At 39.2% G+C, this 20613-nt stretch overlaps 1 protein-coding gene across 1 annotated transcript in view; it reads left to right on the top strand.

The window, feature by feature from the left end:
• FAM180A (family with sequence similarity 180 member A) overlaps nt 1-19095 on the top strand; it is a 23639-nt gene extending 4544 nt beyond the window's left edge. Inside the window, exons 2-3 of the mRNA XM_070947612.1 lie at nt 16912-17012; nt 18661-19095. Of these exons, the coding sequence (XP_070803713.1) occupies nt 16912-17012; nt 18661-19014 (455 nt within the window). The 3' untranslated portion in view covers nt 19015-19095. The remainder of the gene's footprint in view (nt 1-16911; nt 17013-18660) is intronic.
• The last annotated feature ends 1518 nt before the right edge of the window (nt 19096-20613 follow it).

Genomic DNA, 20613 nt, shown 5'->3' on the forward strand with positions numbered 1-20613 from the left:
TTTTCTTTTTGTAGGCTTTATGTGTATTTCTCTTTAGCTAGGTTCTTCCTACGTAAACCAAGATTTTTTATGCAGCCATAGTTCAGTGAAATCACAATCCACTAGTTTCTAGGCTTTTTTTTTCTTCAGGCAGCCAGCAAGCTCTCTCCCGCTATATATATATAAACCAGTGACCTGATTGACTACTGACTCAAGGCCAACTCCATGAGTGCTGTAAAACTAATAATTTTCTAACAACTTTCACTGGTTATGCTTTTTTATGTGTTTTCCTCTAATGTACAGCCTTTAGGTGATATCTTTCACCATTCTGTCTGCAATTTTTAAATATAGTACTGCATTACAAAACACAAGTTCACAACCCAAAAGATAATTGCATTTTGATCTGCTCATTAGTCGAGGAGGTGTGAATTTGTGAATTTTGTCAGTTGCATTAAAATACAGACCTAATAAAATACACCAGATTAGGTAAGATTTGATGCAGTTTCTTTCTTAGATGGGAAAAAACTGGAACTTGTGGGAAATGTATATTTCCATCTTCACTAGAGGAGTCATTTAGGTCCTTGGTAGAGAATCATAATAGTTCCATGTTCCTTTGGAGAAATTGAATAAGGCATTTCTTTTTTAAATTCCTGGTAAGATTCAAGTGCACGATAAAATCAAACCATCTCTCTTGTAATGTTAATAATATGGTATGGTCCCTGCTGGTTATTAGTAGGAAAATCTACTTCATACATTGGGGTTGTTGATGAGTTTGAGGTTCCTTTGGTTAAACCAACCCTCCCAGTTTTGCATACAGGCCTGGCATAATCTCACCTCTTCCTGTTACCCTGGCTCTGTGTTTGCTATTGCAAAACTTCCTACAATGAAGACGGAAAACATTTCTTAGCAGAATGATTGAGACCCATCCTAAAACCACAGAATTTTCAAGGGAAGGTTGGCATATGGTAAAACGTATATTTGTTCGTGTTTTTTATAAGCCACTTTTGCTTGGCTTGAAACCCTGAAGACAATCTACTCAGAGAATTTCAGAATTAAAGGGGATTTATGAGACATCTGGTCCAAGGCATCATATATCATATTGCTTGGATATGAGCTTTTTCTTCAGTTTTAGCTAAATGCAATGTATGAAACAAGCCAGGGCTTCTGATTTAGTATAACTTCATCCAGTGTGGGCAATGTTCACATCACCTAACTTCAGTAAACAGAATTTCCCACCCAACAAGACAAGTTTAATGAAGGTTGGCTAGCATTACTTATGAAACCAGCCAGTTGAGATCTGTTTCTCCAACCCGTTTTTATACTAACCAGGGCATTTGTGAAGTCAGTCAGTCCTTGTGAGAATAGTGATTTAATGATATTATTTCCTGAATTGGTCCAATATGTCAGACTGTAGAAATATGATTTGTTTTAATTGAAATTTATTATAATACAATACAATACAATACAATACAATCAGTCAGTGTTATTTTTCTACACAGGTTAGATTGAGTCTTCTTATACATTTCATCGTAATACAACATAATTTACATATGCATCTTAATATTTATATTAACTTATTATCTATTCTTTATTCGATTGTCAATCCACCTGTACCAATCATCCCACACCATATAATATTCTTCCATATGTGGTGGTCCTGTCCCGAAGCAATGAGGTATTGGAGAAAAAATCAAAATTGGCTACAAGAATCAACTAATGAAAAAATTGAATTGATACCTGAAACATTTCTCCTGGGAATACTAAAGACAAAATACGGGGGTGGGGGGGGGTAGATATTTAATTATACATATTCTCACTGCAGCAAGAATAGCCTACGCCCAATATTGGAAAGGAAAGAACACACCACCTGAGGAACATATTATTCAGAAGGTTCTAGAACGTGTCGAAATGAACAAATTAACGTTAGAACTAAATGAGAAAGAAGACTCAGACTGTAGAAATATGATTATGAAACTCCTTCAAGTTTTAAGTCTTGTTAAAACCTTCCAGCTGGTCATCTTAATTGGCCTCTTTTCTTTTAGTCTGTGGTATATTGTAGGAAACCACACTTTTTCAGTGCTAAATATCAGATGCAGCACTTGTAACAGCATTTTTAAGTGAATTGGGTGAATCAATTATTTAAATTAAGGACAGATGTCAGTAACGATCAGCATAAATCATTCTTTGTGGAATAACAAATGACAGAGACATTTTTTGTAAAAAAAATAAATAAATACAGATCATTTGAATGCAGCAAAATCAGCCAATCATTAAATCTGAAGATTGAATATAAATACAGAGTGAATCCAAAATATTCTACAACGCACTCTCTCACTCTCTCTCACACACACATGCACATTCTTAATATGTTAATTTAGCTTTCTTCCATGCAGGTGTTGGCAGCAGAAAATAACAAATAGAATAAAAGAGTTGGAATGGACCTTGAAGGTCTTCTAGTCCAACCCCCAGCTCAGGCAGGAAGCCCTACACCACTTCAGACAAATGGTTGCCCAGTCTCTTCTTAAAAACTTCCAGTGTTGGAGCATTCACAACATTTGGAGGCAAGTTATTCCACTGATTAATTGTTCTAACTGTCAGGAAATCTCTCCTTAGTTCTAGGTTCTCTCCTTGATTAGTTTCCATCCATTGCTTCTTGTCTAGCCTTCTGGTGGTTTAGAAAATAAATTGACCCCACTTTGTGGCAGCCCCTTAGATATTGGAACACTGCTATCATGGCACCCCTGATCCTTCTTTTCATTAAACTAGACATACCCAATTCCAGCAACTGTTCTTTATGTTTTAGCCTCCAGTCCCTAATCATCTTTGCTGCTCTTCTCTGTACTCCTTCTAGAGCAGGGCTGTCAAACTCATGGCCTGCAGGCTGGATGTGTCACGTGGTGGCCACACCAATGCCCGGTTTAGCAAATTGGGGGGGGGGAATCACGATATGTCATGTAATGCCGCCATGATGCTGTGAGTTTGACACCCTTGTTCTAGAGTCTCCACATCTTTTTTTTACATTTCATGGCAACCATATATCGAGAAATGGTGCAGAATGAGTAAATATTTCTGGGATATACATTATAATTGAACAAAAAATACTATGTTTCACATTTGCTTCAAGGGATTTTTACTATTATTCTAAAAGAAAAGTAAAAGAATACAGTTCTGGGCATAATAACTGGGGTAATAATACTGGTTCGAGTAGGAGATTAAACAAAGGTACTAGAGTTTCATAAAGCATCATGGTTTGAACTATTGCTGTTCATTCAGCCATATCTATCAAAGTCAACTTCTTGTCAAGGGATATCAGTGGTGTTTCTGATTCTTTATATTCTTTATCAAATTGGATCTCTCTGAACTCTTGACCATCATTCTCCAGATATAAGTCTCAGGACCTTATTCCATTATCTTTCTGCCTTCTTAAAAGGTAAAGGTTTCCCTCTCACATATGTGCTAGTTGTTCCTGACTCTAGGGGGCGGTGCTCATCTCCGTTTCTAAGCCGAAGAGCCAGCACTGTCCGAAGACGTCTCTGTGGCCATGTGGCCGGCATGACTCAACACCAAAGGTGCACGGAACACTATTACCTTCCCACCAAAGGTGGTTCCTATTTTTCTATTTGCATTTTTTATGTGCTTTCGAACTACTAGGTTGGCATAAACTGGGACAAGTAACCAGAGCTCACCCTGTTAAGCGGCACTAGAGATTCGAACTGCTGAACTGCCAACCTTTCGATCAATGAGCTCAGTATCTTAGCCACTGAGCCACCATGTCTCTTTCTGCCTTCTTAGGCCATCTAAATATTAACTTACCTTTTCACTTATCACCTTATGATAGGTGATAGCACCTTATGATAGGTGGTAGCACCTTATGAGATATGTGTGAATTTTGCTATCCACAAGAGCAGAAAGTTTAATCTCTCAAGATACTATAGTTTAGGGCATAGCGTCATCATGTGACGTATTGTGACTTTTACCCCCTTCGCTAAACCAGGCATGGGAGTGGCAAGCGCATGACACATCCGGCCCGTGGGCTCGAGTTTGACACCCTTGGTTTAGGATCATCATATGCAATGGATTGCTAAATCATTCAGGAAGCAGTAAAGTCCACAATGAATGTATTGGATTTCCTGATGCTATGTTGATAATAATCAGTTTTAAATAATGTAAGAATTAGTATTAAACAAAAATGAGGTTTTTTTGACTTATCCATAGTTGCTAGTCATCATAACTGCAGGGAGCTTTAATCTTGATGGGTAATTAATACCACTAAAATATTGCTGTTTAGCACAATATGATAAATTGGGGTAATGTTATTCTTACTTTTTGTTCATGGGATGTCTGAGGTAATGGTCTGTTTCAGAAATAGAAAGTTGGATTTCTTTTATTCTCCTGGGGTATTATCAGAACTTCCTTCACCACCATTTTCCGAGTAGCTTTTCAGAATTGATTACAGATAAAGGAAAGGGGGGGAAAACCACTGTATCAACAAGACTGGGAAGTAAATTTTACTTTTTGAACAAAATTTTACAGTAGCAATCACTGCATTGGAATGACAACTTGGATGCTTTGCACTCAGCATTCAGATGCAGAAAAAACACTTGAGAATGAAGAATGACAAAAAAAATGGCAAGTTTTATGTAAGCTTTGGCGTCAAACAAGAATTTCAAGGATGTCTAAGCAGAACTAATACACTTACTCCAATTGTATTTATCTTGTATTTAGTTCTACTGAGGTCTCATTGAAATCACTGGAAAATCTCTGGAATGGAGTGGGGAGATGAGTCTGCCTATGGAGATGAGGTGGACCGGTTGCTTTCAACAATAACTTGGTCCTTAACACAAATAAGACCAAGGAGCTTATAGTGGACTATAGAAGGAATAGATCAGACATCCAGCCCTTGGTTATCAATGGAGACTGAGTGGAGCAAGTGGCTAGTTTTAAGTTTCTGGGTGTTATCATAAAAGAGGCCCTGACCTGGGACACTCATATTGCAGCACTGGTCAAAAGGGCCCAGCAGAGATTATACTACCTGAGACTTCTCAGGAAACAACAACTGAATGAAAAATTGCTGGTGACCTTTTACCGCTGCACTATAGAGAGAATTTTAACTTATTGCACCTGTGTATGGTTTGTTAATTGCACAGTGGCAGATAGAACAGCACTTCAGAGGGTTAACATCATTGCCCAGAGGATCATTGATTGCCCATTCCCTTCCTTGGAAGAGCTTTATAGCTCCCGCTGCCTTAAGAAAGTTCAAAACATTCTTAAAGATCCATCTCATCCTTTTTTGAACTATTATCATCTGGCAGACGGTACAGGACAATAAAAACAAGGACAAATAGGCTGAAAAACAGCTTCTATCCCAGAGCAGTAACTATATTGAATTCTATTGTATAGTGTAATTACTAATGCAGTATCAGAGGTTTTCAATTCAACCACAACAACTAGCCAAATGTGAGCTTCAGGAAAAGTCTGTGGAAATTCTCAGTCATCCAGGTTATGGTTGTCCCAAAGGTGCTTTTTCAGGAGGCAACTGGACTTTCTTGTTTTTTCTTTGAAGATGTTTCACTTCTCATCCAAGAAGCTTGATGACTGAGAATCTCTACAGACTTTTAGCTATAGAATTTGGGATGAACACCCTTTGAATGGTGTGGGAGTAGGAATGGATTTCCAGAGAAAAAAAATTGCAGGCTACAGGAACCAGGAGCACTACTGAGGACATAGATAAATCTCCAAGTACTTCAAGGACCCTCTAAAAGGATGCAAATGACCAGCTGTCTGCAAGGAGTATAAATCCTTCCATTCCCTACTATCCTGTCAGAGCTGAAGAAGCTTCTTGGATGAGAAGTGAAATGTCTTCAAAGAAAAAACAAGGAATTCCAGTTGCCTCCTGAAAAAGCACTTTTGGGACAAGCTTCAGGAAAGCATTATTATTGAGATACATGTTTAACATTAGAAACTATAAAACTATGAAGAAGCTGAATTCTCCTAAACTTTCTTCAGCAGATTACTTACAACACTGATAGTATGTGCTTCTTCACTTTATTGAATTCATCTTTCCTTATATAGGGAGAAATAGGGTTGATTCTACTTGAATCAGACTAAACTGGACTTTTTCTCTGCCAACAATTCTCAAAGCAGAAGAGAAGACTGGGTGGAACAAGAGGTCAGAGAAAAAGATTTTTGCTCTACTGTCTATAGTTCAATGTCTCTGAAGAGGTTAGTTGCTGCACTTCGCTTTCTTTTTTACAACAAGACAGCCTGGAAAATGGGACACTCATTATTTCCATAATGGTGGGAGCAAAATGCCCTGTAACGGTGGTAATTTCCACCTGCTCTAATGAAATTTCTTGCAGCATATCTATGTATTTTTTATATATATCGAAGTTGAGTTGGCTATTTTCAAGGAAAGTTCTGGTTTCAAATTATTTCTCCAAATTGCAGCAATGTTTAGATTTGAGAATATGGAGTGGTCCTCTTTCACTTGTCCTTTCCTTCCTTCCTTCCTTCCTTCCTTCCTTCCTTCCTTCCTTCCTTCCTTCCTTCCTTCTTTCTTTCTTTCTTTCTTTCTTTCTTCTCTCTCTCCCTCTTTCTTCTTTCTTTCTTTCTTTCTTTCTTTCTTCTCTCTCTCTCCCTCTTTCTTCTTTCTTTCTTTCTTTCTTTCTTTCTTTCTTTCTTTCTTTCTTTCTTCTGTTCTTTCCCTTTTCTTTTTAACTATTCTGTTTTCCAGACCCCTAAATTGCAAAACCCATCAGCGATCATTTCTGTAATAACCAACAGGACATCTTAAATCATCTACTCATATCTATTTACTTAGTCCAAATCCTTCTTTATAATATTTACGTATTACTATATAAGCATACTGTTCCCCATTTATAAGACTTTCTAAAAGCTCCTTGTTTTGATCTGGAATCTTTTGGGATATGCAACTTGAAGTCTGAAGGAAAGACACACATACACACACATTCATACACACAGCACAGCGCTGAAAATGTAGGCTCTCTTTCTATGTTTCCTGGCAATTTTTCAGTATAAATATGAATAGAGCTGCACCTAGTCTACGTATAAACTGAGTACTATAAAAAAAACCAACCATCAATAGCTTTAACTATCTTATTACTTCAAAACATTTCATCATTATTAGTCTTTCCATTACAGGCAACAACACCTCCAATTGCAGACCTCAGGTCTCTCTTCTGGGGCCCTCAGAACCCTCTCTGAAGCCTAAGGGTACAACTGTCTATTTTTTTTAAAGGTATAAAACACATAAAAACAGTGGATAACCCCCTTAAATCAAGCATAGACATTAAAGTAAACAAAAAGTTCTCAAAACACATTTTTTTTAGGGTCTTGCTCATCCACACATTGGCTCTCAGATGTTCAAAAAAGTTAAATAGGGTTTTTAGCCAAGAAATGATAATTTGCTTATAGTCTAACCCAGGGGTCAGCAACCTGTGGCTCTGGAGCCGCATGTGGCTCTTTCATCCCTCCGCTGTGGCCCCATTGCTCAAAATATGCGTCACAACCACCAATGTGCGACACCCGCCGGCACGCAATTTATTGAGCTTTTCAACCCCCAGTAGGCCAACCATGGATAAATCCCAGAAAAGAAAAGTTTCAGAAGAAAATAAAATGTTTAATTTAACTACATATGCTAGTTTTGTGGCTGCTCAGGAAAGAAGCACGGGAGTTTTGTGGCTCCCGGTGTTTTCTTTCTATGGGAAATGGGTCCAAATGGCTCTTTGAGTGTTTAAGGTTGCAGACCCCTGGTCTAACCAGATCTCGTTGCTGTCAGTGTTCCGTCCGATGCCCTAATTAAATCATGAGCCTCAAGCCAAGCTTCAAAAGTAATCTGGTTATTTATTAGGAGCGCCATGTTGGCACGAACCAAATGAAGCCAATTCTGACCTCACTTAGTTCGCGCCTTGGCTCTGACCCTGTTTCCCCCCTCCCCCCAAGATGTGTCATCAGTCACATTCCCCAGTTTTAGAAGCAATTTTAGAAGTCATTCCCTTCAGCCACTGTGGGTCTCCTTGGAGATGGCCTTGACAATCGCCTGGCTGGAATGTACTTTGTTTTGACTGATATACAAGTTCCTTGATTCAGCTGCGAGGCGAGGCTCCCCATCCCCCTGCCTATGGCAACTCGAAAGTTGACAGTTGGCTCATAGATCCGAATGCTATCATTGAAATAAAGCAAGCACAGTGTCCAAAAACATTTTAAAATATTTACTTACTTTAGTTAACGAAGGCTCTGAGCTACTTCTATCCATCTACAAGGGTTAAAAACACTGTAATGAAATAACTCACTAGAATATCACAAACATTTCAAAAAGCAAAGACAGTTATGGTTCATTCATCTCTTTTTCTTCCCTTCATTGCTGTTTCTTTTTACATCTGCTGCTTTCTCCTTTTTTTTTTTTTTTGTAACTTTTTTCTTAAGGATTAGGTTAAGGTTAAGGTTATATATTATTGCATTTTGACTGCAACTGAAATGAAATTAGGTTAGGGTTAGAGTCTGGTTCAATGAAACCCCTGCTAAAATTATTGTCACTCTGGGAATTGCTTGTAATCTGCCTAGAGTCTCTGTGAGCAAGTAGGCGACAATATAAATTTTCTAAATAAATACATAAATAGAATTAAGACATGCTTTACAGATTAGGGGCAATCTGTTTCAGTTTTCTGTTCTGGTTGACTTTTGGTTACGGAGTTTGGTGAATTCAACCGTTCAATTACATATTCGACCACTGAATTATTTTTCTTTTGAAAAAAAGTTGAGAAAGTGAATCCTTTTTAAATCCATTTTAAATAGAATGGCAATCAATGAGAAAAACTTCCAACTCTGTTACTGTTACCATTAACAAAAATTACAAAATAATTAGAATATTGTGGGAGTACAGCATAAAACATCAAGGAGTAGTATTATCGTTCATTTGCCACAGCACACGTATTTATCTTTAGGAGGACAGATTCTGTTTCTGTCTTTTTTTTAAAAAAAAAAAATTAAGATCTATATGAAAAGATCAGGAAGAAAAGCTTATTGCTTAACGCATTGGAAGCCGCCCTGAGTCTCCAGAGAAGGGCGGCATATAAATCAAATTAAAAAAGAAAGAAAAAAGCAACAGGAGCCTGAAAAAAATCTGCCTGAGATTCTGGAATTCAAAATGGTCTAAGCCAGGGGTTTCAAACTTGATTTCACTGAGGGCCTCATCAGGGTTGTATTTGACCTTGACCTTGGGGGGCCAGTGTGGGTGTGGCCAGGATGGTCTTGGCCAGCTCAAAGTCACTCATGTTGGGGGCACCTGTAGTGGCCTGCGTGCCCTACCAGCGAAAACAGGCTCCCAAGCTCTGTTTTTGGCTGCGATGGCCTCCTGCTACCCTCTGCCAGCAAAAATGGAGCTCTGGAGGGCTGCGGAAGGCTCCGTTTTCACTGGCAGACACACCACAGGCCTGTCCTTCACTGTTTCCACTGGCCCACGGGCCTTGAGAATGACACCCCTGGTCTAAGCAGAAGTAGATCCTCTCTATCATGGCTCCTCAGGAGCCTCCATTCATCCAATGAGCAAGGAATGCAAGTCTAAATTTTGGAACTCGCTCTATATGAAATCCAGCCTTATAACAGATCGGGAATCTTCTCTTTCCAAGCAGTCCTAATGACTGTACATCATAGAAATCAAATGCATCATTAAAGCAAATTAGCACACGTTGAGATTAAATAATTATTTCATATAAATTTTTCCAGAGGAAGAAAAAAAAAAAGATAGCAAATGTCATTAATACAGTCACAGTTCTTCTTTGATATAGAATAACACTTCATGTCACAGTGTAGGAAAGAGTCACATCAGAAGAAAAGTTTGTGCATGGATTTATAAATACTTGGTCAAGTATTGGTTACACATTTCTTTCCATTACAGGGTTTGGTTTTATTTTTTGGCTCGTGGGTTGTTGTTTTTTTTTTGTTTTTTTTTTTGCCTTAATACATTGACAAGTAAAATGTGGAGTGAAAAGTAAGCAGGCAAAGACAACCCAAAAAACTTTTGCACGGGGAACAAAATTCAGGGGGATAGCAATATTAGAGTCCCACATGACTTAGAACAGAAGAGCAAAATCTTTCAAAGACTGGTTTTGAATAACTCTGAAATATAAAGAAGTGTGAGTAAATTATTGGAGACTCGGTGGGGCCAAAAGTGCTGGAAGTAGCCCAAGAAGACAATGGCTATATTTGTACAATGCATTTAGCCAAGCTTTGGGATGAGAGGTCTTGAATAAGCCATGTGAGCTCAATATATGAACACAATGTCATAAATCGTAGTTTGTAAAGCATATTGGTGGGTTTACATAGCATGCTAAACCAAAACTAAAAAAAGAAAATGGAAGTATAATTTAATATGCATGATTTAGCAGGTTAGGCTGAAAACGAAGAGTCAACACTAGATTCACACAAAATGTAACACTGTAATGTGAGTTGTCTGTTTTGTCTTAGCCTGTTGTATACACCCCATCCCAGATTCTTCTCTTTCAGCCTATATACTTCATGGAGTTGTTGGGGCTTTAGGACTGAGACCTAAAGCCAAAGATTATTATTTAAAAGTCAACTTTAGAAAGACAAATCTGTGATACTGGTTTGGCTTGGCTTTTAGTTCAAAGCAACAGCAGAAGTAGGGCAAACCTACTGAAATGGGACATCAACTCTTTTTCTGACATCATTTTCTTAATCTAAACCATCCCCTTTGTGTTAACTTGGGACATATACAAGAACAAGGCTGACTTTAACACAAGAAAGGTGATTTAGCTTGAGGGCAAGTTAGAAGAGAAAAATGATTCTCTGTAAGTGTCAATAGAGCCATCCATTTAAACCAAGTTAGCAGGAGCAGGCAGGCAGGCAGGCAGGCAGGAAATTTTCAGTGATGGAATTCAAATTTTTTTACTACTGGTTCTGTGGGCATGGCTTGGTGGGCATGGCAGGGGAAGGATACTGCAAGATCTCCATTCCCACCCCACTCCAAGGGAAGGATATTGCAAAATCCCCATTCCCACCCCACTCCTGGAGGAAGGATTTTGCAAAATCTCCATTCCCACCCCACTCTGGGGCCAGCCAGAGGTGGTATTTGCCAGTTCTCCGAACTGCTCAAAATTTCCGCTACTGGTTCTCCAGAACCTGTCACAGAACCTGCTGAATTTCACCCCTGGAAATTTTACTGACCAAGAGTCAAAATTTTCCCACATTTCTATTAAGATGTTGTGTTTACTAGACCAGTTGAAGGCTACCAAAGAGCATTCAGACTTTTGAATTTCCGAGCACTCTTTATCATACTTAAGGAAGAATTCCTGGAAACTTCCAACTTTGCATACCGTTCTAGTTAAAGTGGTAAGGGAGTGTATGTTCTGTGGCCAGCGCAAGGAAAAGATCTCACCACAGCATTCCCTTTCAAGCCAGTGAAGAATTATGTCAAATGGTAAAGACTAACACATAAATTCCAAATGGAGATCTTTGTCAGATGTCTATGAAAGTGAATGCCAAAATGGTTGCTAGACTCAGCCATAGAGTTGCATGAAATGCTCATCCTAAACAATTTAAGTATATTCGGGGTTGCTCTTCTACCATTTCATCTCCCTTGTTTTACAACAATCCTTCTTCTCCCTCTCCTCTCTTTCCTTTCCCTCCCTTCTTCCATCTACTCTTCTACTTTCTTCTTTCCTCCTCTCCTTCTCCTTCTCTCCTTCCCCTTCCTTTCCCCCACAGATTGTATTAGTATGAAAGTTAAAAGAAAATATGTATGTTAGATAAGAAACTGTACATTTAAGATATGTTTATGAGGAAAAAAAATAAAAAACTTATTAATCTGATCACTGTCATCTGGATCACTGCCAACAATTGTTTAATAAGTAAACACTGTAACTGCTGGGTGATTGAAGTTTTAATTGCCAAGCAATTAGCACTTGGTGATTTCAGTGTGTCTCGTGTGTTGATTTGCAATGTAGAAAGTTGTCACATGCCAGCAGGAACAGAGGCACATATAAAAGGGGTGTTGGAAGATATATAGGAAGGGGGGGAGCTCTGAAGACTGGATCACAAATCTACATTACCCTGTTACACTTACACATGTTACCTTGGACACTACGCTTTAAAGCAAGGATCTCCAACCTCTGGTCCACAGACCAGAACTGGTCTGTGGCCCATTGGGACCAGGCTGCACAAGCGACAGATGAGTACACAAAGCTCCATATGTTCCAGTGCGGTATTAAGTTGCACACATGAAACCTTTCCCTTCCCCCTGCTGCCGCTGCTGCCACTGCTACCGATCTGTGGAGCCACAAAGGTTGGGGACCACTGCTTTGAAGGACAAGGACAGGAATAGCCAACCAATACATTTCAATGGGAAATTCACTAAATTTCAGCTTTGCAAATACCTGGACTGTTTTTTCAATGCCCAAGTCTGTGAAATGTTGCACATTCCTGGGCTGGAAAAAGATTGAATTATGTTGTGGGGAGCTATGTGCCCTGCCTGAGCTTGCTTGCTTGCTTGCCTGCCTGCCTGCCTGCCTGCCTGATTTATTTATTTATTTATTCATTCATTCATTCATTCATTCATTCATTCATTCATTCCAAAAATGGCCAACCAACTCACAGAAACCCCAGGTGGCTTACAGAAATAAAACCCCAAATACAAATCCAATATTCACCCTCCTGATAGGAACAATCAGACAAACCACTTCAGGTGTTCCGTATCATTCTGGGCTCCCCAGACCCATTGGTTAAACCATGGTTTAACTGGACAGTTGCCCCTTGAAAAAGCACCTTTGGGACAATCATGATCTGGGTGACTGAGAACCTCCATAAGACATCCTCCTGGAAATGTTCTCCATCTGCAAATCCAGCAGTAGCTGTGAACTTGGGAGGACCTCTGAATCATGGGCTTATTGCTGTCCTCTGAAATATCTCTTTCCCCTTTGAAAAATAATGCTGGAATTCAGAGAAAAAGCAACTTTTATTTTGTCTGGATTGAATGTTAGCCTGTTTCACCCCCTCCAGAGATCAGCAGCTTACAGGCACCAGGACAAAGCCAGGACCAGGATGCTAATATACTATCAAATAACAACTTGCCTTCGGAAGTTGTTGGTGATTCATCACCAGAGGTTTGTAAGAAGAGACTGGACAGCCACTTGTCTCAAATTGTATAGGGTCTCCTGCTTGAGCAGGGGGGTTGGACTAGAAGACCTCCAAGGTCCCTTCCAGCTCTATTCTGATTTATCTGCATGTCTTTAGGGTTTATCAAGAGTGTCAAATTTGGGGGGTGGGGGCAGTCTTATTTCTGTGGAGATGATGTTCCACAGGGAGGCAGCCAGCACAGAGAAGGTCCTTCTTCTTGATCCCATTAGATAGATCTCCTTAATGGAGGGGACCAGGGTGGGTTCTAATTTTTTTTACTACCGGTTCTGTGGGCATGGCTTATTATGTGGGTGTGGTTTGATGGTCATGTGACAAACAATTCTTTAGGATTTAGCAGAAGTACTGGTCTACCAGGCTTTTAACTGCTTGCAGAGCCGTACCAGTCTACCCATTTGTTTTTGGAGCATTCCGGTCTGCCTATTTGTTTTTGGAGCGCACTGGTCTACCACCACACTGCCTTTTAACACTGATCAGCTATAGGGTGGCCCTTTGAAGTGCCGCGGCAAGAGTTTAAACAGTTTTTTGCCGCTCTGCCACCACCGAGAAACGACTTTCAGGCAGCTTGGCCTCAATTGCCACTCTACCATCACCGAGTGGTTTACAAGGAGTGGATCGGTTCTAGCCAATGAATTGGGAGGCTTCTTGGCTTCTCAATTTAAAGCTACGGTGTCTTGTGTTTTTTTTCCTCTTCTTTGTCAAGTGAGCCCTGATTTTTTCCTTCTAGCCAATCAGCTGGGACTCAGGAAGCAGCGAATAGGTTGGGGGCGGGGCCAGGCAGAGATGGTATTTACCGGTTCTCTGAACTACTCAAAATTTCCACTACCGGTTCGCAAGAACCTGGGAGAACCGGTAGCAACCCATCACTGGAGGGGACCTGAAATATATCCTGCCTCCTCACTCTGGTGTGTCAGGCAGATATAACTTGGAAAAAAGACAGTTCTTCAAATAACCTGGCCCCAAACCACCTAGGCCTTTAAAAGGTGACAACCAGCTTCTTGAATTGAACTCATTCAGAATTGCCTCGAACCATATATAAATGTAATAAATAAATAAATAAATAAACCCAGAAGCAAATTGGCAACTAACGCAGGTCCCACAAGAGCTTAATTCAGGATACCAAGAAGAATCTAAAGAAATTAAACTTATTGGAAGGACAAAATCCTTTTGAGTTAAATTGAAAAATACAATGCTATCAGACTAATTAGCATATCTATTTAGGAACCTATTTAAGAATTTTAGATAGAGATGCAAGCATTGCTGTTCATTAAGTTAGCCAAAGTTCTTGACAACTTTTGCTCAGTTGAAGGAAGTTCTACTTCAGACAGACCATCAAAATTTGAGGATAAAGATAGTTACAAAAACTGAGTGGTTGGATGCTGAAATTTCTGAGGACCTTTTAATCTGTATCCATTGTCCACTTTGTCCCCTCTGAAAATTCCCTTTCTTTCCTGAAAGATTGATCCTTTCTAAAATAACTAAGAGTAGAGTGAGAAAGGAGTTTGGTAACATCATGTTATCTAGTAAGAAGATACTGCTACAGTAGATGAATTCCCACTCTAGGTCTTTCTCTAGGCCACAGTGAAGATTTAGACCAGTGAACGTGCCATTATATAATGAACAATGTGTCAGATTGTAACTGGCTCATTATAGGAAGGATCAGCATTATTTTTATTATATATTTTACTTGTTGAAACCAGTGAAAAGTTGTTATAACTTTGCACAGTTCAAAGAGAATTCTAAAGTATTTTAAATAGAGATGCAAGCACTGCTGTTCATTAAGTTAGCCATGTCTCTCTCTCTCCCCCCCTCCCCATCTTTAGTAAGAATCATTAAACCATCACATTTTAAATATAACTTACTTCCAATGAAGCAGGAGTTCTTTTTTAAGACTTATATGGAAGCCTGAATAAAGGATATATGTGCTTTAATGAATAGCAGAAAGTTTGTATACTCACATGAGATCCAATGCATTTCTTCCAATCATGTTTATGCATGCACACCCCTAAATCACTATGTCTATAGTATAATCTGGTGAATCTACTGTAAGATGTACTGTAATTTGTGGGTTTTAAAACTGTGTCAATTTAATGAATGGCTTCAGATCAGGGGTGAAATCCAGCAGGTTCTGGAGAACCGGTAGCGGAAATTTTGAGTAGTTCGGAGAACCAGCAAATACTACCTCTGGCTGGCCCCAGAGTGGGATGGGAATGGAGATTTTGCAGTATTCTTCCCCTGCCACGCTCACCAAGCCACGCCCACAGTACCGGTAGTAAAAAAAATGTGGATTTCGCCACTGCTTCAGATCCATGACTACACATGGAATATCCTGTTCTCTGAAGAACAACATCAGAACTTTCCACAGCCCTATCAAGCCATTGCTAGCAAAAAACCAGTATAACGTAAACTTTAGAAGTGAGGGGGTTGTGTTACTCCAATTAAGTCTTTATCAGAAGCAAACTCCCTCTATGAAGATCTACATTGCCCTACATTACCCTAGACCAGGGGTCAGCAACTTTAAACACTCAAAAAGCCATTTTGACCCGTTTCCCACAGAAAAGAAAACACCGGGAGCCACAAAACCCTTCTGACAGCTAAAATGAAGACAAAACTGCATATATCGTTTTTTACCTTTATGCTATGTATAAAAAAACTATAGTGTGTTGCATTTATAAAATCAATGAACTGCTACAGAGTTTTATTTCTGCATGCAACAAAAACATTTTGAACTTTCCCCCAAAAAAAAGATGGGTCGAAAAGCTCAAGAAATCGCGTGCCAGCGGGCGTCACACACTGGCAGTTGTGACACATATTTTGAGTGACAGGGAGCCGCAGCAGAGGGATGAAAGAGCCACATGCAGCTCCAGAGCCGTGGGTTGCAGACCCCTGCCCTAGACATATCTAATATCACTTGAAGACATCAAAGAAATCTAGGCAGTTGTCCAAGGAATTATTTCCTTGTACTCAATATATAGAACTAGACTGCATCCATGCTTCTACCGTACTAGCCCATGATAGAAATTTGTCTAATCTCCTTTGAAAGCCAACTAAACTGATGGACAACTCCACTCCTTGGAGCAATAGATTCTACAGCTTGCTTATATGCTATATATAGATATAGTTCCTCTAATCTGTTTAAGTCTTCAGTTCAGATTCAGTGGATTGATTTCGTTCTAAGTGATAAGGGAGAGGAGAGGGTGTCAGCCGACGCAAGAATGAAACTGCAGGAAACTGGAAAAATAATTTTAAGAGACAGGCAATGCTGTAGCTTGAGCTAAGGGTAAGCAGAACCTGCGTGCTGGCTTTTAAAACACAACAAAATAAATACAGGGTCAAAATAGGGTGTGTGTGTCCCCCCAGTGATGGGATTCAGCCAGTTCGCACCAGTTCGGGAGAACCGGTTGTTAACTTTCTAAGCAATTTGGTGAACTGGTTGTTGGAAGAAATAATTAGGGCAGAGAACCGGTTGTTAAATTATTTGAATCCCACCACTGTGTCCCCCACCCACCCACCCTCTATGTTATGTTTTAAAAAGCACAGTAGTTCTACCAGGCAAAATGGGGAAGGAAGGAAGGAAGTTTACTAAACTGCATCCTGTATGTATGTATGTATGTATGTATGTATGTATGTATGTATGTATGAATGAATGACATGGCATATCATACATGAACCAGCAATATATATTAATATTTCACCTAGGTTAATTAATTAACTGCATCCATTAACAGCTTCTTGTCTATTCTCTCTCCTTTCTTCCCTCAGCTATGTTTTTCCCATCTGCTTTCCGTGTGAAGAGGTCCTCAGCAGTTCTCCTCAACCCAGTGCTTCAGAAGTCTCAGGAAGATGTGGATCTTCTATTTGAGGTTTAGTATGAGGCAAAGTACAGTTCCAAATTCAGGCTTTTTCTGGGGAAGGGATTCTAGCAATGGGTCAAGAAGATGACACAACTTCATGGCAGCAAAAAAAAATCATGAGGAAAATCACAGATGCTGCAACCTTGTGAAGTCATTGTGCAGGTTTCTGATGTTATTCTAAAATGGTTTCAGGGATATGATATTTATTTTTATTTTATTTTATTTATTTTATTTGTCAAACACGTATAAGATAACAGATATAAGTATAAACATGATTATGAATACAGGATAAGGATACAAGTAAATGGGGACAGTAGGAAAGGGACAATAGGCACACTGGTGCGCTTATGCACGCCCCTTACAGACCTCTTAGGAATGGGGTGAGGTCAACAGTAGACCGTCTAAGGTTAAAGTTATGGGGGTTTGGGGATGAAACCACAGAGTCAGGTAGTGCATTCCAGGCATTGACCACTCTGTTGCTGAAGTTGTGTTTTCTGCAATCGAGTTTGGAGCGGTTTACCTTAAGTTTGTATCTATTGTGTGCTCGGGTATTATTGTGGCTGAAGGTGACTCATCTGAAACAAAATCTTCCCATCCCTCTTTATCCTGATTCCAGTGTTGTATTTAAAAAATAAAAAGCAATAAATTAGATATCTGCTTTAGCCTTCAGTTATATTATCAAGGTGGCTTATTTAAAAAAAATCAGAGCCATATTCTATAATAATTATTAAAAATATTTTCATTCTGCATTCCAGATATGGTAAGCAAAGCAAGAAAGTAACACAATTTTATTTGTTAAGTATAATTTATTCTATTTTATTTATTCATTTCATGGTTTAGATCAGGGGTCTCCAACCTTGGCAACTTTAAGACTTGTGGACTTCAACTCCCAGAGTTCCTCAGCCAGCAAAGCTGGTTTAGATCATACCTATAATGCACATGTAATATACAGAATAAACTATTCTTAGTTAATGCAATTTGAACAATACATAAATGATTTTAACAAAATACCATGACATACATTAGTGAACAGTAAATATAACAATGATATCTAAAAGGTGATCAGGGTTCAGGAAAATCTGCTGGAATAGATGAACCTGAAAGTCACTTGGAACAGGAAGAGAAAGAGCCCGCTTTCCCAATATTTAAGTTGAGACCTTCTCTTTTGAAAAGTGAAATTTTCAATCTGGAATATCAGGCAAAGACAAAGAATCCATTGCCAGAGTAGTTAGTATAAATAGAACTGATTCAACAAAAAACAGCATTCTAAATCAGCGGACTCCAACTCTATCTAATGGATGGTCTATGAAATATAGCTTCTATGTACATATATTTTCTTCATGGGAGAAAGCACTACATCTGATGAGTCTCAAGGGTTTTCCAAAATGGTTCCATTGACTGCCAAGAGTCCAAGGAGTTGCTGTTATTATTTGTAGTACTATCAATTAAAGTAATCTTTATTCAATTATTTTCATGCAATAAATGTTTGGGTGTTGATGAACATTCTGAAACTTCACAGAAAGGTCGATGAGTGTAGAGTTGGGGGATCCTTGCTCTATGTTAATCCAGACATCATTTTGGCATCTCATGTATTGATTTATTGGAACTTAACCAGAACCAGTTTAAAACTATTTTTTTCCCTGTGCTTTCATCCCAGTTTCTTCTAGGTGAACTGGAAATTGATGACGACCTAAAAATCACTGTCAAAGATGAGGAACTCGCTTCAACCAGGAAGGCGATAACGTTTGACACCCTGTGTAATGATGTTATCCCAAAAAGTATTACAGAAATACGCAGATTAAGTTCCAGGCTGTCAGGTTACCCCGGCATGTTAAAGAAAGAAGATTTTGAAAGGACGGTATTGACGATGGTCTACACAGCATACAGGACAGCTCAGTCCCAAGGACATCAAAAAGACTCCTGGGCAGAATCCTTCATAAATCTTTACAAGCTTGTGATGCATGACTTGAAGTTGCTATCCAACCAAGCTCCAACTTCTCAAAGAACGTGATGCACCAGAAACAAACTCTGATTATAAGAAGGATATATCTGCTTCTTCATTTTGATAAGTAATAAAAGAAACAAACTGCAGGCTTGGAGATATTTCTTAATCTCTAGCTCCTCCTAGAGAGAATCTGTTGTAAAATCTTCTGTATTGCATTACAGATTGAATTAATATATCTGTTAAAAAAACATTTTCCAAATTATCTAGCCTTTTCTTTTTTAAGTGTAACCAATAGACGGCAAATCCTCTCTTGTTGTATATTTTTTATTTTATTTCCATCAGTGTCTTTCCCATGTCTGTATAGATTATAGCTGACACAAACTTTACCCCACCCTTTAAATGCAACAATTAATCTATGCTCCTTCTTGATGGACAAGGGGGACTCAGAAAACTTGCATTTTTTTTCTGGCCTCTTTTAAAAGCTGAGGGAAAAAATGCTGATCTCAATCCTTTTGGAAATTCCATCTTGCTATTACCTCTCCCCCCCCACCCCCCAAAATACATTCTTTCTCCCCTCTTCTGTCAAGAAGCATTAGTTAAGAGTTGAAGCAATGGATTAATTTAAGAGAAAGGATATGACTAATCTCTCTCTCTCTCTCTCTCTCTCTCTCTCTCTCTCTCTCTCTCTCTCTCTCTCTCTCTCTCTCTCTCTCTCTCCCTCCCTCCCTCCCTCCCTCCGTCTCTCCCACCCTCCCCCTCTCCCTCTCTATCTCTTTCTTCCTCCTTCCTTCTCTCTTTGTTTCATTCTTTTTCTTCTCTTGGAGCTGATATATTTAGTAGCAGCAGCACAGTGGAAACGAAGCTTAAGTAAACATTAAAAAGGTGATTTTTCCAAAGTTTGCTGCCACAGCATTGGGAAAGGTTTACTGTATAACCATATTCTGATTAAGATATTATTATCTCAGGTTTGTTTAAAAATGAACATCTGTTTGTTTTCATATTTCTTCAAAAACAATAACATGCTGGATGTTTTTTTTCCTCTGGGGGAGCTGAGTACAGAATACACTGAAGAAAAAAATGTAGTATAAAATTGCAAAGTAGATTACTGCTACTTCCAGATACAAACTAGACTGTTTTGGGGAGGGGGTTTTGGGGGAGTCTTTGCTGCATTAGAAGTTCTGGTGTTGCTATTCTCCTTTTCTGAGAAAAAAGTCCCAACTAGACAATTTCCAACTTCCTACTGACTTCCCTGTTGAATTTCCTTGTGGCAATCCGGCAGGAAGCATCAAAAATCTCTCCTTCTCTTCCCTCCCCTTCTGGCAGGTAGTGGCTGCTGCTGGCTAAGGGAGGGAGGGAGGTATTGCTAGACCAGCTAAAAATTTGTCATGGGACATTGAAAATGTAGCAACAGCAGCCAGTAGTACTAAAGTAACTATAATCTTCCCAAATTTCATTCCCTCAGGAGTCATGGGTTCTGGATTTTGGAGGCATTCTGTAAGTTAGTTTGTTTGAAACAGGGGTGAAATCCAGCAGTTCTAACAGGTTCTGGAGAACCGGTAGTGGAAATTTTGAGTAGTTTGGAGAACCGGCAAATACCACCTCTAGCTGGCCCCAGAGTGGGTTGGGAATGGAGATTTTGCAATATCCTTTCCTTGCCACACCCAC

The sequence above is a fragment of the Pituophis catenifer genome, unplaced genomic scaffold, assembly GCF_029215685.1.
Source record: "Pituophis catenifer annectens isolate HBS135680 unplaced genomic scaffold, rPitCat1.0.hap2 SCAF_7, whole genome shotgun sequence".
Taxonomy (NCBI): domain Eukaryota; kingdom Metazoa; phylum Chordata; class Lepidosauria; order Squamata; family Colubridae; genus Pituophis; species Pituophis catenifer.